Source organism: Harmonia axyridis, chromosome 7, assembly GCF_914767665.1.
Source record: "Harmonia axyridis chromosome 7, icHarAxyr1.1, whole genome shotgun sequence".
NCBI classification, from domain to species: Eukaryota; Metazoa; Arthropoda; class Insecta; order Coleoptera; family Coccinellidae; genus Harmonia; species Harmonia axyridis.
Window position 1 is genome coordinate 25,981,231 of NC_059507.1, and position 17,908 is coordinate 25,999,138.

The following is a 17,908-nucleotide window of genomic DNA, read 5'->3' on the forward strand; positions in this document are numbered from 1 at the left end:
TGACCAAACTCCATCCTCATATAATCAAAATTATCCACTCCTATTTACAGGGTCGAACATACCAAGTAAGAGTAGAAAAAATTCTTTCAACCAAATATTCAATTTCTGCAGGAGTTCCACAGGGAAGATAGTTATCTCCAACCCTATTCAATTACTACATTAATGACATTCCAAAAACACCCCAGACAAATTAAAAATTTTCGCAGATGACACGGCTATACTTTCGGAATCCTCAGACCCAAACTATGCCAACAAATATATTCAAGCTCATGTAAATGAACTAGAAAAATATTATAACAAATGGAAAATTAAAATAAACGCCAAAAAAACAACTCTAACTCACTTCACCCAAAAAAGGAAAACTCCACCTATCAGCATCAAGGTAAAATTCAACGGCGAGTTAATCCACATTCAAAATTCGGTTAAATATCTAGGGGTCACCCTAGATAAAAAATTATCTTTCAATGAGCATTTAGGTAACATTTCACGAAAATGTTACACAATCCTCAACAAAATTTTTCCATTGATCAGTAAAAACATCAAACTCAGCCGGAAATCCAAACTTCGGGTTTTTAAACAAGGAATTAGGCCAGCATTCTTGTATGCAAATCCAATTTGGAGCAAAATTTCAGATACAAATTACAAAAAACTTCAACGACTACAAATTTTTGAGAATCATACTCAACAAAAATAGATACACATCAATCAAACAACTCCATGAACTTAGCTCGAAAGCAACCCCCTCCTCTAGTGGCGCTAGTGAAACGTGAAAGTAAATATATCATTAAAAAACATTTTTTTTCTATATAATCTATAATACTGAAAAAAAAATGTTTCTTAATAAAATTTGCTCGATGAGTAGTTGATTTGATCGATACTGAATAGAATCGAACTTTTTTGTCGAAAGTCCTAGTTCCTAGACTTATGATTTTATAGGTTCATTTATATTGTGGTTGTACCAAACTTCATTGCAAATTTTCACTTTGCACTTTTCAATTGAATTCTGTTGCATAAAAAAAAACCGAAAAGAAAAAATGCAAAATAAAAGTCAAGACAAAAGTTGCACTATAGTTTTGCATTGCATATTTTTACTTTGCACTTTTCAACTGAATTTCGTTGCATAAAAAAACATTCGAAAATAAAAAATGCAAAATAAAAAGTCAAGACAAAAGTTGCACTATAGTTTTGCATTGCAAATTTTTACTTTGCACTTTTCAACTGAATTTCGTTGCATAAAAACAATCAAAACTAAAAAATGCAAAATAAAAAGCCAAGACAAAAGTAGCACTATAGTTTTGCATTGCAAATTTTTATTTCGTTGAATAAAAATCATTCAAAAATAAAAAATGCAAAATAAAAAGTCAAGACGAAAGTTTCAATATAGTTTTGCACAACAGATCCAAGCAGTGTGCAGCAGAAGTGTTTTTTCCTTTGAAATTCGACAAAAGGCGAAAATCGCTAGTATTTATTGCTGGTAATATCAGAATTCAATCTGAGTAACATTTGAATAGTATTAAAAAACAGGGCTGCCATGGCAAACCAGACATTTTGCCGGAGCGCCAAATTGTAGGGGCGCAAAATCAGTTAATGAAACAAGACATATCGCATGTTTTTTTAATGAAAAAATAATAAAATTTCCAAAAACCAATTTCTTTGAAATCATAATTACAGTTATGAAAATACAAAGATACTAAAATGCAGCTTTAAGATCTACGTCGTCCTTTTACTATAGGTTCATAATTGAGTGTCGTACTTTTAAACATTTCAGGACGCTTTTTGATGAAATCGACAAAACAACCTTCTATAATTTTGGCAAGGTGATTTTGAGTTAAAAAAAGACGATTCGATATGAAATTGAAAACTTCCAAAGAGGAATAACAGAGGCTCCTTCAAAGAAAATTCAGATGAATAAGGCAAAGCAGGACGGCGAAATTTTATTTTGCCGGGGCGCCAAAATGTCTGGCGGCGGCCCTGTTGAAAATAAAACTGAAATATGAGGTGTTATTTGCGATCACAAAAGATAAATAGTGTTTCTCAATTTCTTCTTGAATTTTGGGTGAATCACAAAACTTACACTAGAAACGCCAAGTGACAAAAGAAATAGTCATGAAAACCAAAAATCTACTCTTTCCTCATAAAACGATTATTCCACAACATTAGGTTCAAATTTAAAAATAATCATATCGACGACCCTCTTTAACTCAAGTAAAACTGAAAGACATTAACGAAAATTTCCTGGTAATAATCAATGCATTCCTAGAAAAGACCCACCTCTCTTACCAGGTTTCATCACATGGTTAGGTCTTTAGCAAGAGTAGGGGAGAATGCAAAAAGCATTATATTATGCCCGATTCTGTCCGTCTAGAATAGTGCATGTTTTGTTAGTGGGCTGAATGAACGTGAAAGGGTGACTAGGGGAGACATATAGTAGGCGCACACAAGACCTAGGAAAGTGAGAGTTGTCACGCACAAAGTTTGATTGGACTGCTGCCAATCGATATCGAAAGATTCACCCCAGTCTGGCTGGACCAAGTGCTACTACCCTTGCTGCATATTTATATCGTTTCTCCGTGAAGAACGCACACAAGGAAACTTAGCAGTTTTAGATACAAGATGACCGAGCCGTTTGATGAAAAAGACCTGGAAATCCTAGAGCAGATCAAGAATACTTCAGGTAAAACATTCAGTACTTTGTATTGTAAATGATTTTGTATATTAAGATATTTAGATTGTAGAATTTGTAGTACATTTTTCTATTAGTTCAACATTGTATTGTATATTTTAAATTGACACATTATTTTATTTTTCTTTCTTTTATTTCACTCACCAACAAATCGACATTAACGCGGTTGCTGAAAGGTTGATCGAACAAATATGTCAAACCTAGTGTCAACTTCAAAATGTCATGTCATGTTATGCGCAACGTATGATATTGCTTAGCGAATATCATTTGACAGTTGACATTAAATTTGACAACTAGGTATGATAATGCTGAGCGAATCTCATTTGACAGTTGACATTAAATTTGACAACTATTAAGTTCGCGCTGATCATCGCTTCAGAAACCAGGCGTTAGTGTAGTGTTCACATAACATTTTTAATCGTTTTCAATTGTCGTTGAATTTATTTTTTGCACGATAGAACGACTTTTATTAGTAACCCCGTTTGTTACTAGATCGGGAGTGAAAGTCTTGTATCTACCCTCTTTACGAAGTTTTGATTTCTCGGGAATAACTGCAGAACAGCAAAATTCCCAGGCTTTTTGAATTTATTTTTCTACAGAAGATTTGTTATCGCTCATTTTTGTATTATGAGTGAATTCAGTTAATTATAATTAAACAGTTTTCAATTACTTTAAAATATATTTATTCAGACCTCCAACAATGCTCCAACATAAAACGTGTTCTTCACCCATTATATTCAACAACAACAACTACAAATAAAACACATATTTTTTTTTTCGCTTTACAGCGTTTTTATTATTATTTTCCTAAATTATATATACAAGAATATTTACAAGGAGAAATATACAGGATAGATAAATTTAAATTTTTAATTAGAAATTAGTACCTGATCTCTGGGATCGCACCTAATGTTTTTATATAAATTATAATGTATGAACAATATTGGGTGGTTAGTATAATTTTTTTCTAGAGGTATGTTGGGTCAAATAAAACACATATTCGCCTCAGGTGGGATACATTTTTTCAGGATTTCTTACGTTAGAGTAATGTGATGTATCAATTTATGTCGTATTCTAATATTAGTATTTTGTGAAGTAGTAGTGCCGAGGTATTTGGTTTTTTCAAGTTTTTTGGCAGTATATTTAAAGAATTTTATAGTATCGTTTTTTATTTTGTCCTGAATTAGTTCGATGTTTCCTGTTTTGTGAATTTCTTCAATTGGTGTATACCTTGATTCATTTAGAATGATTCTAAGGAATTTATTTTGTAACACTTGTAATGTTCTTAAATTTGACAATGAAGTTTTGCTCCATATTGGATCTGCATACAGGAATACCGGACGGATGCATTGTTTGTATATTCGAATTTTTGATTTTTTGCTGAGTTTGCTTCCCTTAGACAAAAGTGGGTACAGACTGCGAAGTAGTATGTAGCACTTCTGTCTAATGTTGTTTATGTGGTCATTGAAGTTTAATTTTCTGTCTAGGGTGAGACCTAAGTATTTGACCGTGTTTTGTTTGTTTATTATTTGACCGTTGAATATTAGGTGATTTGGATTTGGTGCAAGTTTATTTTTATGCGTGAAGTGGATTAGGGTAGTTTTACTCGTATTAATTTTGATTTTCCATTTCTGATAATATTTTTCTAACTCGTTCAAATGATTTTGGATGTATTTATTCACTTGATTGGAATTTGATGATTCGGCCACTATTGCAGTGTCATCGGCAAAAATTTTTAGTTTTGTACTATTTGTCTTTGGAATGTCATTTATAAAATAATTGAATAGTGATGGGGATAGTAGGCCCCCTTGTGGTACCCCTGCTCTTGATGCTAGTTTTGTTGAAAGCGTTTTTTCTACTCTTACCTGGAAAGTTCGATTTGTGAGGTATGAGTGAATGATTTTAATTAGGTGTGGAGGAAAGTTGATTTTAATAAGTTTGTAGATCAGACCTTCGTGCCAGACGGTGTCGAAAGCCTTTTCTATATCCAAATTTAGCATGGCTGTGATTTTATTGTAGTTAAAATTTTTTGTTATTTGGTCAGTAATTGTAGCTAGTTGAAGTGTGGTGCTGTGCGATTCTCTAAATCCGAATTGTTCATCTATGATTTCGTTTTTGATGTTTTCATGGTCTTTGATTCTGTATAGGATTATTCTTTCTAAAACTTTCGACATCGTTGGGAGGAGACTGATTGGTCTATAGTTTGATGCTATTTTGGGATCTTTTTTTTGTTTCGGGAATGATAGCACTATGGCATTTTTCCAGCTTTCAGGGAAGTAGCATAGTTTCAAGCAACTATTAAAGATATAAAGTAGTTGTATTATGGCTTTCCTAGGAAGATTTTTTAATATGCGATTGTAGATTTTGTCGTCGCCTGGGGCCTTTTTGTTTTTAAGTAATTAAATTATTCGTCTTATCTCCTCAGGGGAGGTAAGTACTTCTGGTGGAAAATCGAAGAATTGATTGTTGAATTGGTTTATTGTTTCTTTGACTGTATTTTCGGTTTGGCGGTCAGACATGTCGCAAGTAGAGTTATGATTTTTTGAGTACGTTTAGCTTTACACTCATCCTCGAAGATTAATCCTTGAGGGCCGAGTAGTGTCGAGATTCCAAAAGAATTTTGTTTTAGTGAGCGCACTATTCGCCACATTGCGTCAGTGTTCGTTAGATTTTGCGTGAATTTTTCCCATTTGTGTGTTTTTAGAGAGCTTATTGAGCCTCTAACAAGATTAATTGTATCCTTATATTGTGCATGGAGGCTAGCTGTGAAATTGCGTTGTAGTCTTTTTCTTAGTTTGTTTTTAATTTTAATGAGTTCCTGAATTGAGGGGGGAATTTCTAAGTGATGATTGGACGGATGGGTTATTTTATTGGTTGATTGAAAAAGGCAATTTTTAATTAAGTTGGTGAAACATTGGATGCATTTGTTTATGTCTTCCGTTGAATTGAGTTCTCTATTGATAGTTATATTTTGATTTATTAAGTTTTTGAAAAGTCTCCAGTTAGTATAGTAAGAGGCTGTTGGTTTTGGCAGTGCTGAGGAATTAATTCTCGGAATTGTAGCCAATACCGGGAAATGATCTGAATCTAGAGCCTGGATTGTGTACGGTTGGGATATTTGGATATTGTTTGTTATCATCAGATCAATGGTTGAGGGAGTTGCTCGATGGGCTGGATGATAGGTATACGAATTTCTGGGAAAGTTTAACACAAAATTGTTACTTTCTAAGTATCTCCGGAGAATTGTTCCGTTACTGTTATTACCTGCACAGTTCCACGAAGTACTTCGACTATTGTAGTCCCCGACTATTATTACTCTATTGCCTAGTCTGAAAATATAGTCTAATTCGCTAGTATCAATGGGACTTTGATGTCCGTTGTAGTAATTTACTATTGTTAAGTCATTTAAACGTATAGCCTGGGTTTCGGAATTTACTGTCACGGTTGGAATTTCAATCGGTTTTAAGTGTTTCTTATAATAAATAATAAGCCCCCCGGATTTGGTTTTCGGCTTATTTATGTAGTAAAAATTTGGTAATTTAGGAGGTTTTCTATTGTTCAGTCTAGATTCCTGTATGCAGATTATTTCGACTTTTATTTCATTCGATAGAATTGCCAGTTCGTCAATTTTATTGAAAATTCCGTTAGCATTCCAAGTAATTATATTTATATCTTTTTTAGGAGACTTAAATACCATGTTTTTCAATTAGGTTTTGTATGGTTAGTATCTTATTCAATGGAGATGTGCAAGTTTGAATTTGGTTTTTGATATCTCTGACTAGTGATATTAATTGTGAAATGTTGCAAATTGAATTGAGTTCTTGAATCTCTTTAATTAAAGTTTGAAAATCGTCTAAGTTATTTTGAGTTGAAATTGGGGTTTCTATTATGGTTTGCTGGGTTTTTGGGGAGGATTTTTTTGCCATCTCTAGATATGAGATTTGGTTTGTTACAGGGTGGTAGCTTGTTTTTTTCAAAGGGGCGAATTGTTTCATGTCGGGTATTTTCGGGATATTTTCTGGTTTTTGAGGCGATTTGTGTATTAAAGAATCAACATACCTCAGAATTATTGGACATTTTGAGTAATTTGCAGTGTGTGGTCCATCGCAGTTAGCACATTGTATTAATTCGCTATTTTTTTCCTTGATTTCACAGTCTTTTGTTAAGTGGTTTTTCGCGCATTTGACGCATTTCGGAATTCTATTGCAGTTGGAAGATCCATGGCCTAATTTTTGACATCGGTAACATTGTGTTACAGGGGATTTTCTCGAATATTTCTGCCATTGAATTTTGACATGGTCTATCTCTTCAATTTTTTTAAGGTCTTGGATTTGGCAAGATTTTGCAATATTTACCAGAAAGGAGCGTGAATTGGGGTTTTTACCTTTCATTTTTATGCAGTCGATTTCATCCTGCTTTATTTTTCCACCCTTTGTGATTTCCTGGATAATTTCACTTTCAGTCATGAAGCAAGCGGCTTTCAAGACCATTTTCTTCTTCACTTGATCACTAGGGGTATGGGAGAAATACTGAATATCTTCCTTTTTGAGAGCAGATATCAGAGCTTTGTAATCACTCATTTCCTTTGTAGTGATTTTTATATCCTCTTTGGTATATTTAATCAGATATCTGCTTTTAATAATAGTTTTTAATTTTTGATGGAACTGGGTATACGATCCTATTTTTTGTGTGATTATCACGGGAGGGCATCTTTTTTGTCCATTGGTTGGGCTCGTTATTGTAGGTGTTGGGCTCGAGGTTTTCGAGTGAGTATTTTTTTCGGTCTCGAGTACTCCGAAAGAATTTGAAATTTTAGGTGGGTAAGTCTTGACGATTGGCGCCTTCGATGTTTTTTTGGGAGAAATGAACGTTTCACAGTCCATTTCTTCACTCCACGTGGATGTGGAAGCCATTGATTCTTGGAAAGTTTTTACAACATCCATGTCCTTAAACCGCTGCAGGCGATTTTTAAGGTCGAGAATAACTCCTCTATGTTGTTGAAGTCTTTTAACACTTTTAACACTCTGCACTTTGTCACTTGTGAATACACTTAAACTCAGGTACGTCTCGTACGGTCGTCAACTCTCTCTCGATCAGTAGTCGATAACAACAACTACTCAAGTGACGCGGTTTTTTATACACTTTTATATTTCTAGAACATTCCATAATACAGTATTCTTTATAGTGTCTAGCGCCCTCTATGAGTGAGTGGAAAATTGTATCCTATTACAGATTACTTTAACACCCCCCCTTACAATTTTACATTCTTAATTAACAAAATTAATAAACATTCATTTTATAGCGATAATTTTCAAATTTATCACGGCAAAGGGATTTTGTAAATGTATCTGCTAAATTTACATTTCCATCAATTTTAACAACATCAATTAGCTTATTATTAACAGTATCATGTACAAAATGTAAAGCTACATTTATATGTTTGGACCGTTTTGAAAAATTACCATTTTTGGCTAACATAATACAACTAATATTATCAACATAAATCTTAATTTCATTCAACAAATCCTTTGACAAACCAAGATCAACTAAAATATTTTTAATGAATAAAATTTCTTCTATTGTATAAGCTAAGGCAATATATTCTGCTTGGGTAGATGAACGTGAAACTGACTTTTGCTTTACAGTCTTCCAAAATATTGGATTTCCAAAAACTTTAATTATTGATCCAGTTGTTGACTTTGAATCAGTTGGATCACCTGCCCAGTCAGAATCTGAATAACCACAAATCATAATATCAGAATCACCAGTAAAGTGCAAACTCAAATGCTTGGAATGGTATAAGTATATTAGAATGCGTATAGCATGTTTGTAATGAGTATCACTACAACAATTTTGAAATCTACTTAGATAGTTTATTGCGTACATTATATCAGGTCTGGTTGCTTGAGCAATATAAGATAATGCGCCTATTAAATTTCTATAATTTAAACTTTCGTAAATTTTTCCTTCAAACAATTTTAATCCTGTTTCCATAGGTGTATGCTTAATTCTTGAGTGTACAATTCCGAATTTTTCAGCTAAAGTTTCAATGTATCCCGAAAGACTGAGGATGGCACAACTGATAGCTTTTGACCAACGTCGACTCCGTGGGGATCTTGTCATATCTTTCCGTATAGCCAAGTACAATTATGCTAACCATAGAGAACTTCTCATCTTCAACAATGATCCGCGGTTGAGAGGTCACACTTTCAAATTGAAAAAGGAAAAGTTTGCCACAAGACAGAGACAATATTTTTTGTTCAACCGTATATTCGAGACATGGAATGGCTTACCTGGTGATGTAGTGAATTCTGACTCAGTGAATAGTTTTAAAAACAAAATAGACAGTTGCTTATTTGGTTAATTTGTTTCTATGCATATAATAATTGTTTTTTTTTTCTCTGCATGCATTCAGTCAGCTTATTGATTTCTTTGGTTTTTAGGCTTACATAGGACTTAGACCTCAGCCTTCATTTATATGTAATAATAATAATAATAATAATTCTTCTTGAGAAAGTTTCATTTCTCTTGTAGATTTATTAAAGTCAATTTCGATGCCTAAATACCTTTTAACATTTCCTAGATCTTTCATTTTAAATTGAATTTTGAATTCACTTTTAATGCTCTCAATGAGTTCTTTATCTGGACCACAGATAAGTAAATCGTCAACAAAAAGTATGCAACAGATTTCTGATTTCACATTACAGTACAAACATAAGTCATGATTACTTCTAGTAAATCCCAGTTTCGTAATAAAATTATTGAAATGGTCGTACCAGTTCCTTGGCGACTCACGTAGACCATATAAAGATTTTTTTAGATGATAGACCATATTTTCATTTTTAATAAAACCGTCGGGTTGACTAACATAAACTTCAGATTTTACATCACTGTTCAAAAATGCAGTTTCTTCATCCATATGATGCACATTAAATCCTCTTTTAACAGACAAGCTCAAAAGTAACCGTAAGGTAGTCATTTTTGCAACAGGGGCATAAATTTAATCAATTTGGTCTTTTTGTTCGTAGCCTCTAAGTACAAGCCGTGCTTTGAAATTGTCTTCAGATTTTTTTTATAAACCCATTTTACCGAAAGAATTTTCTTATCAACCGGCTTAGGTATTAATTCCCACGTTTTTGAATCATTCAATGCACTAAACTCTTTTATCATTGCATCCTTCCAATTTTGTGAATCTACAGAATTTATAGCCTCATCGAAAGATTTAGGAGCATCTAAATCTGCTAAATTTACAGAAATAATAAAATCATCATATTTATTCGGAAGTCATCTTTTCCTGACAGGTCGATCAATTGTACTTCCTTCATTATTGTCTTTTTCGATTTCATTATCATCATTTTCCTCATCATCACTTATTTGAATAAAATCAGTACCGGGCTCTACAACTTGAACATTTCTAGCTAATTCAATTTTACCGTTTATCAAGACTCTGTAACCTAAATCAGTATACCCAATCAAAATTCCTTCAACTGCTTTGTCGTCAGATGTTTTTCTTTTTTCGTCAGGAATTCTCACATACCATAAATTTTCAAATTTTTTGCACTTGGTTTTCTACCGAAAAAGATTTCAAAAGGGGTTTTCGATTCGAAAGTAGAACTATTTCTCAACCTATTACCTACAAAACATGCGGCCAAGACAAATTCTGGCCAATATTTGCGGTCTAATTTAGATTCTTTTCTGAGACATCTTACTCTGTCCATTATTGTCCTGTTATATCTCTCTGCAACTCCATTCAACTGGTTATATGCAATGCAAGGAAAAATTCGAAAACCTTCATTTTTAGCCAAATTATAAAACTCTTTATTCAAAAATTCTTTTCCGTTATCGCATCTAAATTCACATAAAGGACCTTCAGCATAGTTTTTAAGAATATTGAAATATTCAACAAATTTATCGTATACTTCAGACTTGTTCTCAATTGGATAGGCTCTTGCAATTCTCGAGTAATCTTCAATAAAAGTAACGAAATACTTTTCTCCATTAAACCCATCTACATCCAAATACTTCACATCAGAATGCACTATTTCACCGCAGTATCTAGCTCTTCTACGTTCAGAAGCATATTCCTTGTTTGACATCTTACTTTCTAGGCAAATTTTACAGCTTATGAAATTATTATCTAAATGGTCTGGCAAATCATCTAAATACTTATCACGACACATTATATTCAGATCTTTAAAGTTAACATGACCCAAGATACGATGGAATCTTTCCTTGGTTGACATATTCTTAGCAATATGATTTGCAGAAATAGCATCAGCACCTTTTAAAACTTCACACGTTATAGAGAATAATTTATGATCGCCTGTAATTGGGTATTCTTCTGTCTTTTGTTTCAGAAATTTATCTTAAGGATGTAGCAATTTTAATTCTCTTCAGTTATTCACTTCACACGTGCATGTATGCTTTTTTTTTGTTTAGATTGAGTATTATAGGTTTGTACCTCTACTCTAATTGAAATTATAATAATAAAAATAATAATAATAATAAAAAAACGAGAAGTAGTATTGAATCTTGACATCCTGAAAGAAGTTTGAAGACCTGATCCGTCGTCTCAGTTTTCCATAACCTTTCAAATATTTCAACTCGGATGATCTGATTTGCATCCGCATCCCCCAGTTGTACGAGGAGGTACAGAGATTATTGCGCAAATGCTCCAAAACTTTGCCAACAACTTCGAAAACCAATCAGCAGACCTACCCCGCTTCTACATCCAGAAATATACCGCTGAAATTTGTACTCAGGACGGATTCCGATGTTATGAACAACATCCTTTGAATATTCATTCTCCTTTATTTCCAGCCTTTCTCTCCTTTCGTCCGGGTATCTGTTACGTAGATCACAACCGGCATATTTTCCATAATAATCCTCTATAATGTACCAGATTGTTTTGTTTTAATTTACATACTCCGTTTGATGTATTTTTAATTGTATGTTCGGCATTGTTTCGAGGAGTCGAACTCTGGAATGAATATGAGAGTTCGGTGAATGGAACACTGGGTTGGAGTTTGAAAATCTCCGAAAACAATGTCATCCTACTGTTTGAATGCGAATTTCGATGCAAAAGTTCACGTGCGTGCTTTCGGCATAATGGTCTATGTGTGTTACCTTTCAGTTGATTGGAAGAGGCACGTTATGTTGCTCAAATAAAAGAATAGGTAGAATTTTTCTTTGCGTTCAACAATGGGTTTTGATGTTCTCTTTGCTCGGTGCATTTCTATCGGTAACTGAATAGTATTGGTCTCGATTCTAGGAAATTTATAGTTTCGTAGACTGTCGCTCAAAAGCTCCCGGCTTCATATAAGTTTTTTTTGTTGTGCTTGAACTTTTTCATGTTTTAACGAAGCTTGGAACTGTTATTCCAATATACAACTCGTTCGGATCTGTTGTCACTGAAATATTAGGTTTTTTATATTCTGCTTGAATTTTATATGATCCTGATGACGCTATCAATACAAAATTTTCGAAAGTTTGAAATGGTTATTCCATATACATATATTAGTGAATAAGTGGGACAAACTTCAGTGTTTTTAAAATCTGACTATTCATTTATTGTTCTCAAGAGAAGAAAAGGTATGCCAGATATTTCAAAGTAAAAATCAGTTTCAGAGCAATAATTAACTAGTCAATTCTTGAAAACTTCAACATATGGGAATATTAGGCATTTGTGAACAAAAGTTATATAGCGAACTGCCAACATGTTTTCAGGCAGAATCACCCCCCTGAAATTTGTCGCACTTATTCACTAACACCCTGTATACACACAAAATCTCAGTGATGAGTTTTCTAAGTTCCTTCATGATGATGTTGGTTTTAGGATCATATGGCGATGGAACCATTAGCCTATAATGAGGTCCACACCCGGCCTTCTCTTGAAGAACGCTTGGAGAGCATTATTAGCGGTGCTGCCCTAATGGCAGATTCGAGCTGCACTAGAGATGAAAGAAGAGAACGTATAGTTGCACAAACGAAATGGGAAGATAGTAATGTGGATAACGTCGACGTTTATTTTCAACAATACGGCGCTACGTGCCATACAAGCAACGAAACAATCGCAATTTTGCAAAAAAACTTTTTTGACCGTGTTATTTCTCGGAAAAAGGTGATCGCAACTGGCCTCCAAGATCTTGTGATTTAACACCTTTAGACTTTTTTCTTTGAGGCCACGTGAAAGACAATGTCTATGCCAATGCTCCACAATCGTAGAGATTGTATCACTGGGAGATTAAACAAAAATGTTATAAATTTTTTTTATCTCTTATTCTATTCTTTCGATTTCATTGCAATTATGTGTGTCAATATTTTGCTGGATAGAGATTCATCTTCATGGGCCTCTGCAATGGTTGGATTTGACTTTTGACGCAGATGGGTGCTCCTCGCAATGCAATCAATTCAGTATTATAATTCAGTAAGTGAACAAACATTCTGATTTCTTCAAAATCGAATCGTATTTAGTGATTCCTGTCTAAGCACCAAATTTTATATTCAGACAAATAAAGATTGTATCACTGGGAGATTAAACAAAAATGTTATAAATTTTTTTTATCTCTTATTCTATTCTTTCGATTTCATTGCAATTATGTGTGTCAATATTTTGCTGGATAGAGATTCATCTTCATGGGCCTCTGCAATGGTTGGATTTGACTTTTGACGCAGATGGGTGCTCCTCGCAATGCAATCAATTCAGTATTATAATTCAGTAAGTGAACAAACATTCTGATTTCTTCAAAATCGAGTCGTATTTAGTGATTCCTGTCTAAGCACCAAATTTTATTTTCAGACAAATAAACTTCGGGATGATTTGGCAGCTGCCAGAGCTGTACTCAAGAAACATTCCACGATGTTATTGACAGCTTCTAAAGTATACGTAAGACATCCTGAATTAGCTGCGGCCAAAGCAAACAGAGATTACGTGTTGAAGCAAGTTTGTGAAGCAGTCAACACCATAAATGATGTTGCTCAGGGTAGAGTCACTCAACCGTCGTCTTGTCCTTATGACGGACCAGGTGAATTGGCAGCTGCACTTGATGAATTTGATGTGAGTAATTATAATAATCGTTTCCATTTGTACTTGAATTCATTTGTCTATTTCTGCGGGAAAGTCTTGCAGAACAAAATCGTGCGGGAATATCTCAGTTTTTCACAGATTTTTTGGTTATATTTCATTATTTAGCAGATCGAACTGTCCTGTCACAGATTTATCAAATTTCTGATACAGAAAACATTTTTCAATGCAAAAAATCAGTTAACAATACTTATGGAAATATTTCATTAATTTTGATGAAAATTCAGTGAATTAAAGAAAATGAAATAATGTATAATACCTGTACAGAAGGCTCATTCTAACTCGTTCGTTCAAAAACTCATGAAAGAATATCAATGCTTTTTACACTTGTATTTTAAATAAATATTATTTCATGTATCAGGATTGATGAGTTTTCTAAGTTCCTTCATGATGATGTTGGTTTTAGGATCATATGGCGATGGAACCATTAGCCTATAATGAGGTCCACACCCGGCCTTCTCTTGAAGAACGCTTGGAGAGCATTATTAGCGGTGCTGCCCTAATGGCAGATTCGAGCTGCACTAGAGATGAAAGAAGAGAACGTATAGTTGCACAAACGAAATGGGAAGATAGTTATGTGGATAACGTCGACGTTTATTTTCAACAATACGGCGCTACGTGCCATACAAGCAACGAAACAATCGCAATTTTGCAAAAAAACTTTTTTGACCGTGTTATTTCTCGGAAAAAGGTGATCGCAACTGGCCTCCAAGATCTTGTGATTTAACACCTTTAGACTTTTTTCTTTGAGGCCACGTGAAAGACAATGTCTATGCCAATGCTCCACAATCGTAGAGATTGTATCACTGGGAGATTAAACAAAAATGTTATAAATTTTTTTTATCTCTTATTCTATTCTTTCGATTTCATTGCAATTATGTGTGTCAATATTTTGCTGGATAGAGATTCATCTTCATGGGCCTCTGCAATGGTTGGATTTGACTTTTGACGCAGATGGGTGCTCCTCGCAATGCAATCAATTCAGTATTATAATTCAGTAAGTGAACAAACATTCTGATTTCTTCAAAATCGAATCTTATTTAGTGATTCCTGTCTAAGCACCAAATTTTATATTCAGACAAATAAAGATTGTATCACTGGGAGATTAAACAAAAATGTTATAAATTTTTTTTATCTCTTATTCTATTCTTTCGATTTCATTGCAATTATGTGTGTCAATATTTTGCTGGATAGAGATTCATCTTCATGGGCCTCTGCAATGGTTGGATTTGACTTTTGACGCAGATGGGTGCTCCTCGCAATGCAATCAATTCAGTATTATAATTCAGTAAGTGAACAAACATTCTGATTTCTTCAAAATCGAGTCGTATTTAGTGATTCCTGTCTAAGCACCAAATTTTATTTTCAGACAAATAAACTTCGGGATGATTTGGCAGCTGCCAGAGCTGTACTCAAGAAACATTCCACGATGTTATTGACAGCTTCTAAAGTATACGTAAGACATCCTGAATTAGCTGCGGCCAAAGCAAACAGAGATTACGTGTTGAAGCAAGTTTGTGAAGCAGTCAACACCATAAATGATGTTGCTCAGGGTAGAGTCACTCAACCGTCGTCTTGTCCTTATGACGGACCAGGTGAATTGGCAGCTGCACTTGATGAATTTGATGTGAGTAATTATAATAATCGTTTCCATTTGTACTTGAATTCATTTGTCTATTTCTGCGGGAAAGTCTTGCAGAACAAAATCGTGCGGGAATATCTCAGTTTTTCACAGATTTTTTGGTTATATTTCATTATTTAGCAGATCGAACTGTCCTGTCACAGATTTATCAAATTTCTGATACAGAAAACATTTTTCAATGCAAAAAATCAGTTAACAATACTTATGGAAATATTTCATTAATTTTGATGAAAATTCAGTGAATTAAAGAAAATGAAATAATGTATAATACCTGTACAGAAGGCTCATTCTAACTCGTTCGTTCAAAAACTCATGAAAGAATATCAATGCTTTTTACACTTGTATTTTAAATAAATATTATTTCATGTATCAGGATTGATGAGTTTTCTAAGTTCCTTCATGATGATGTTGGTTTTAGGATCATATGGCGATGGAACCATTAGCCTATAATGAGGTCCACACCCGGCCTTCTCTTGAAGAACGCTTGGAGAGCATTATTAGCGGTGCTGCCCTAATGGCAGATTCGAGCTGCACTAGAGATGAAAGAAGAGAACGTATAGTTGCAGAATGCAACGCTGTTAGACAGGCACTTCAAGATTTACTATCTGAGTACATGTCGAACGTAAGTAACCACAGGTTATGGGCCCAGTCACTAAAATTTAATGAATAAATATGATAATCTAATCGGTTTATTGATTCCAGATGGGTAATAAGGACAAAAGTGAAAAGTTAGCTGGGGCTATCGACAATATGGGGAGAAAGACGAGGGATTTGAGAAGGCAGCTACGTAAAGCTGTTGTCGATCACGTCTCCGACAGGTAAACTCCTTACTTTTGATTAGTTTTCACATATGGTGAATTGAAATTTTCTGCAGTTTTCTGGAAACGAGCGTACCACTTTTGGTCCTGATCAAAGCAGCTCAAAGTGGCAATGAAAAGGAAGTGGAGGAGTATGCAGTAGTATTCACCGAACACTCCAATAAACTTGTGGAAGTTGCAAATTTAGTGTGTAGCATGTCTAATAACGAGGACGGTGTGAAGATGGTTCGATTTGCAGCTGCTCAGTTGGAAAATTTGTGCCCGGAAGTGATAAATGCAGCTAGAATTTTGGCTGCAAGACCTAGAAGTAAAGTGGCACAAGAAAACATGGATGCATTCAAACAACTTTGGGAAAATCAAGTTCGTCTGTTAACTGAAGCTGTTGACGATATCACAACAATCGATGACTTCTTGGCCGTATCAGAAAATCATATTCTCGAGGATGTTAATAAGTGCGTGCTGGCTTTGCAAGAAGGTGATTCCGATACTTTGGACAGAACGGCCAGTGGTATACAGGGCAGGTCTAACAGAGTCTGTAATGTTGTTACTGCAGAAATGGATAATTATGAACCCTGCATTTATACCAAACGAGTTTTGGAGGCTGTAAAAGTGCTGAATGAGCAAGTGATGCCGAAGTTCACTCAAAGAGTTCAAGTAGCCGTTCAAGCTTTGTCCAGCTATCCGCCAAAAGAGGTGGATGAAAATGATTTTATAGATGCTTCAAGACTTGTTTATGACGGAGTACGAGAGATACGAAGAGCAGTTCTGATGAATAGGGCTGATGAGGATTTGGATCCTGAAGATGTTGAACTGGATGAAAATTACACATTGGAAACTAGAAGTAAATCAAGTGCTCATACAGGAGAACACGGTGTTGATGAATATCCGGATATTAGTGGAATAACAACAGCCAGAGAGGCAATGGGCAAAATGCCTGATGAAGATAAAAAGAAAATTTTGCAACAGGTGGAATTCTTCAGGAGTGAAAAATTGAAGTTTGACAAAGAGGTAGCAAAGTGGGACGATGCTGGCAATGACATAATCGTGTTGGCCAAACATATGTGCATGATAATGATGGAGATGACTGATTTTACTCGTGGACGTGGACCCTTGAAGACAACTATGGACGTAATTAATGCTGCTAAAAAAATTTCTGAAGCCGGAACAAAGTTGGACAAACTGACTCGACAAATAGCAGAGCAATGTCCCGAAAGTTCCACCAAGAAGGACTTGCTGGCTTATCTACAAAGAATTGCACTATACTGTCACCAAATGAATATAACATCGAAAGTGAAGGCAGATGTTCAAAATATTTCTGGCGAGCTCATCGTTTCAGGCTTGGATAGTGCAACTTCATTAATTCAAGCAGCCAAAAATTTGATGAATGCAGTTGTATTGACTGTTAAGGCCTCTTACGTGGCATCAACGAAATACCCAAGACAAGCTGGAACTGTGGCGTCTCCGATTGTGGTTTGGAAGATGAAAGCACCGGAGAAAAAACCTTTGGTAAGACCAGAAAAACCAGAAGAAGTTCGAGCCAAGGTGAGAAAAGGCTCACAGAAGAAGGTTCAAAACCCTATTCATGCACTGTCAGAGTTTCAGAGTGCAACTGAATCGATATAATTTCCCATGATGAAAATATTCTCGAGAGTAGAAATTTAATTTATTAGATTATTATTAGA

General features: G+C 34.6%; 3 protein-coding genes across 5 annotated transcripts; all 3 read left to right on the forward strand.

Moving 5' to 3' along the window:
* The first annotated feature begins 2,397 nt into the window (after positions 1-2,397).
* LOC123684669 lies at positions 2,398-11,115 on the forward strand. Its single transcript, XM_045624008.1, has 2 exons — positions 2,398-2,674; positions 8,722-11,115. Exons 1-2 carry the CDS (start codon positions 2,614-2,616, stop codon positions 9,045-9,047), a joined length of 387 nt encoding a protein of 128 aa, XP_045479964.1. The 5' UTR covers positions 2,398-2,613; the 3' UTR covers positions 9,048-11,115.
* A 1,381-nt stretch (positions 11,116-12,496) lies between these two features.
* Positions 12,497-14,493, forward strand: LOC123685199 (catenin alpha-like). 2 transcript variants are annotated; one of them, XM_045624816.1, is made up of 4 exons: positions 12,497-13,109; positions 13,307-13,400; positions 13,482-13,739; positions 14,173-14,493. In XM_045624816.1, exons 2-4 carry the CDS (start codon positions 13,374-13,376, stop codon positions 14,491-14,493), a joined length of 606 nt encoding a protein of 201 aa, XP_045480772.1. In that variant the 5' UTR covers positions 12,497-13,109; positions 13,307-13,373. The 2 variants fall into 2 exon arrangements, with proteins under 2 accessions (XP_045480772.1, XP_045480773.1); XM_045624817.1 differs by lacking the exon at positions 13,307-13,400.
* A 156-nt stretch (positions 14,494-14,649) lies between these two features.
* On the forward strand, positions 14,650-17,849 carry LOC123685162 (catenin alpha-like). Of its 2 annotated transcripts, XM_045624781.1 has the most exons (6): positions 14,650-14,763; positions 14,961-15,054; positions 15,136-15,393; positions 15,827-16,030; positions 16,111-16,226; positions 16,283-17,849. In XM_045624781.1, exons 2-6 carry the CDS (start codon positions 15,028-15,030, stop codon positions 17,847-17,849), a joined length of 2,172 nt encoding a protein of 723 aa, XP_045480737.1. In that variant the 5' UTR covers positions 14,650-14,763; positions 14,961-15,027. The 2 variants fall into 2 exon arrangements, with proteins under 2 accessions (XP_045480737.1, XP_045480738.1); XM_045624782.1 differs by lacking the exon at positions 14,961-15,054 and having other exon boundaries at positions 14,723-14,763.
* The last annotated feature ends 59 nt before the right edge of the window (positions 17,850-17,908 follow it).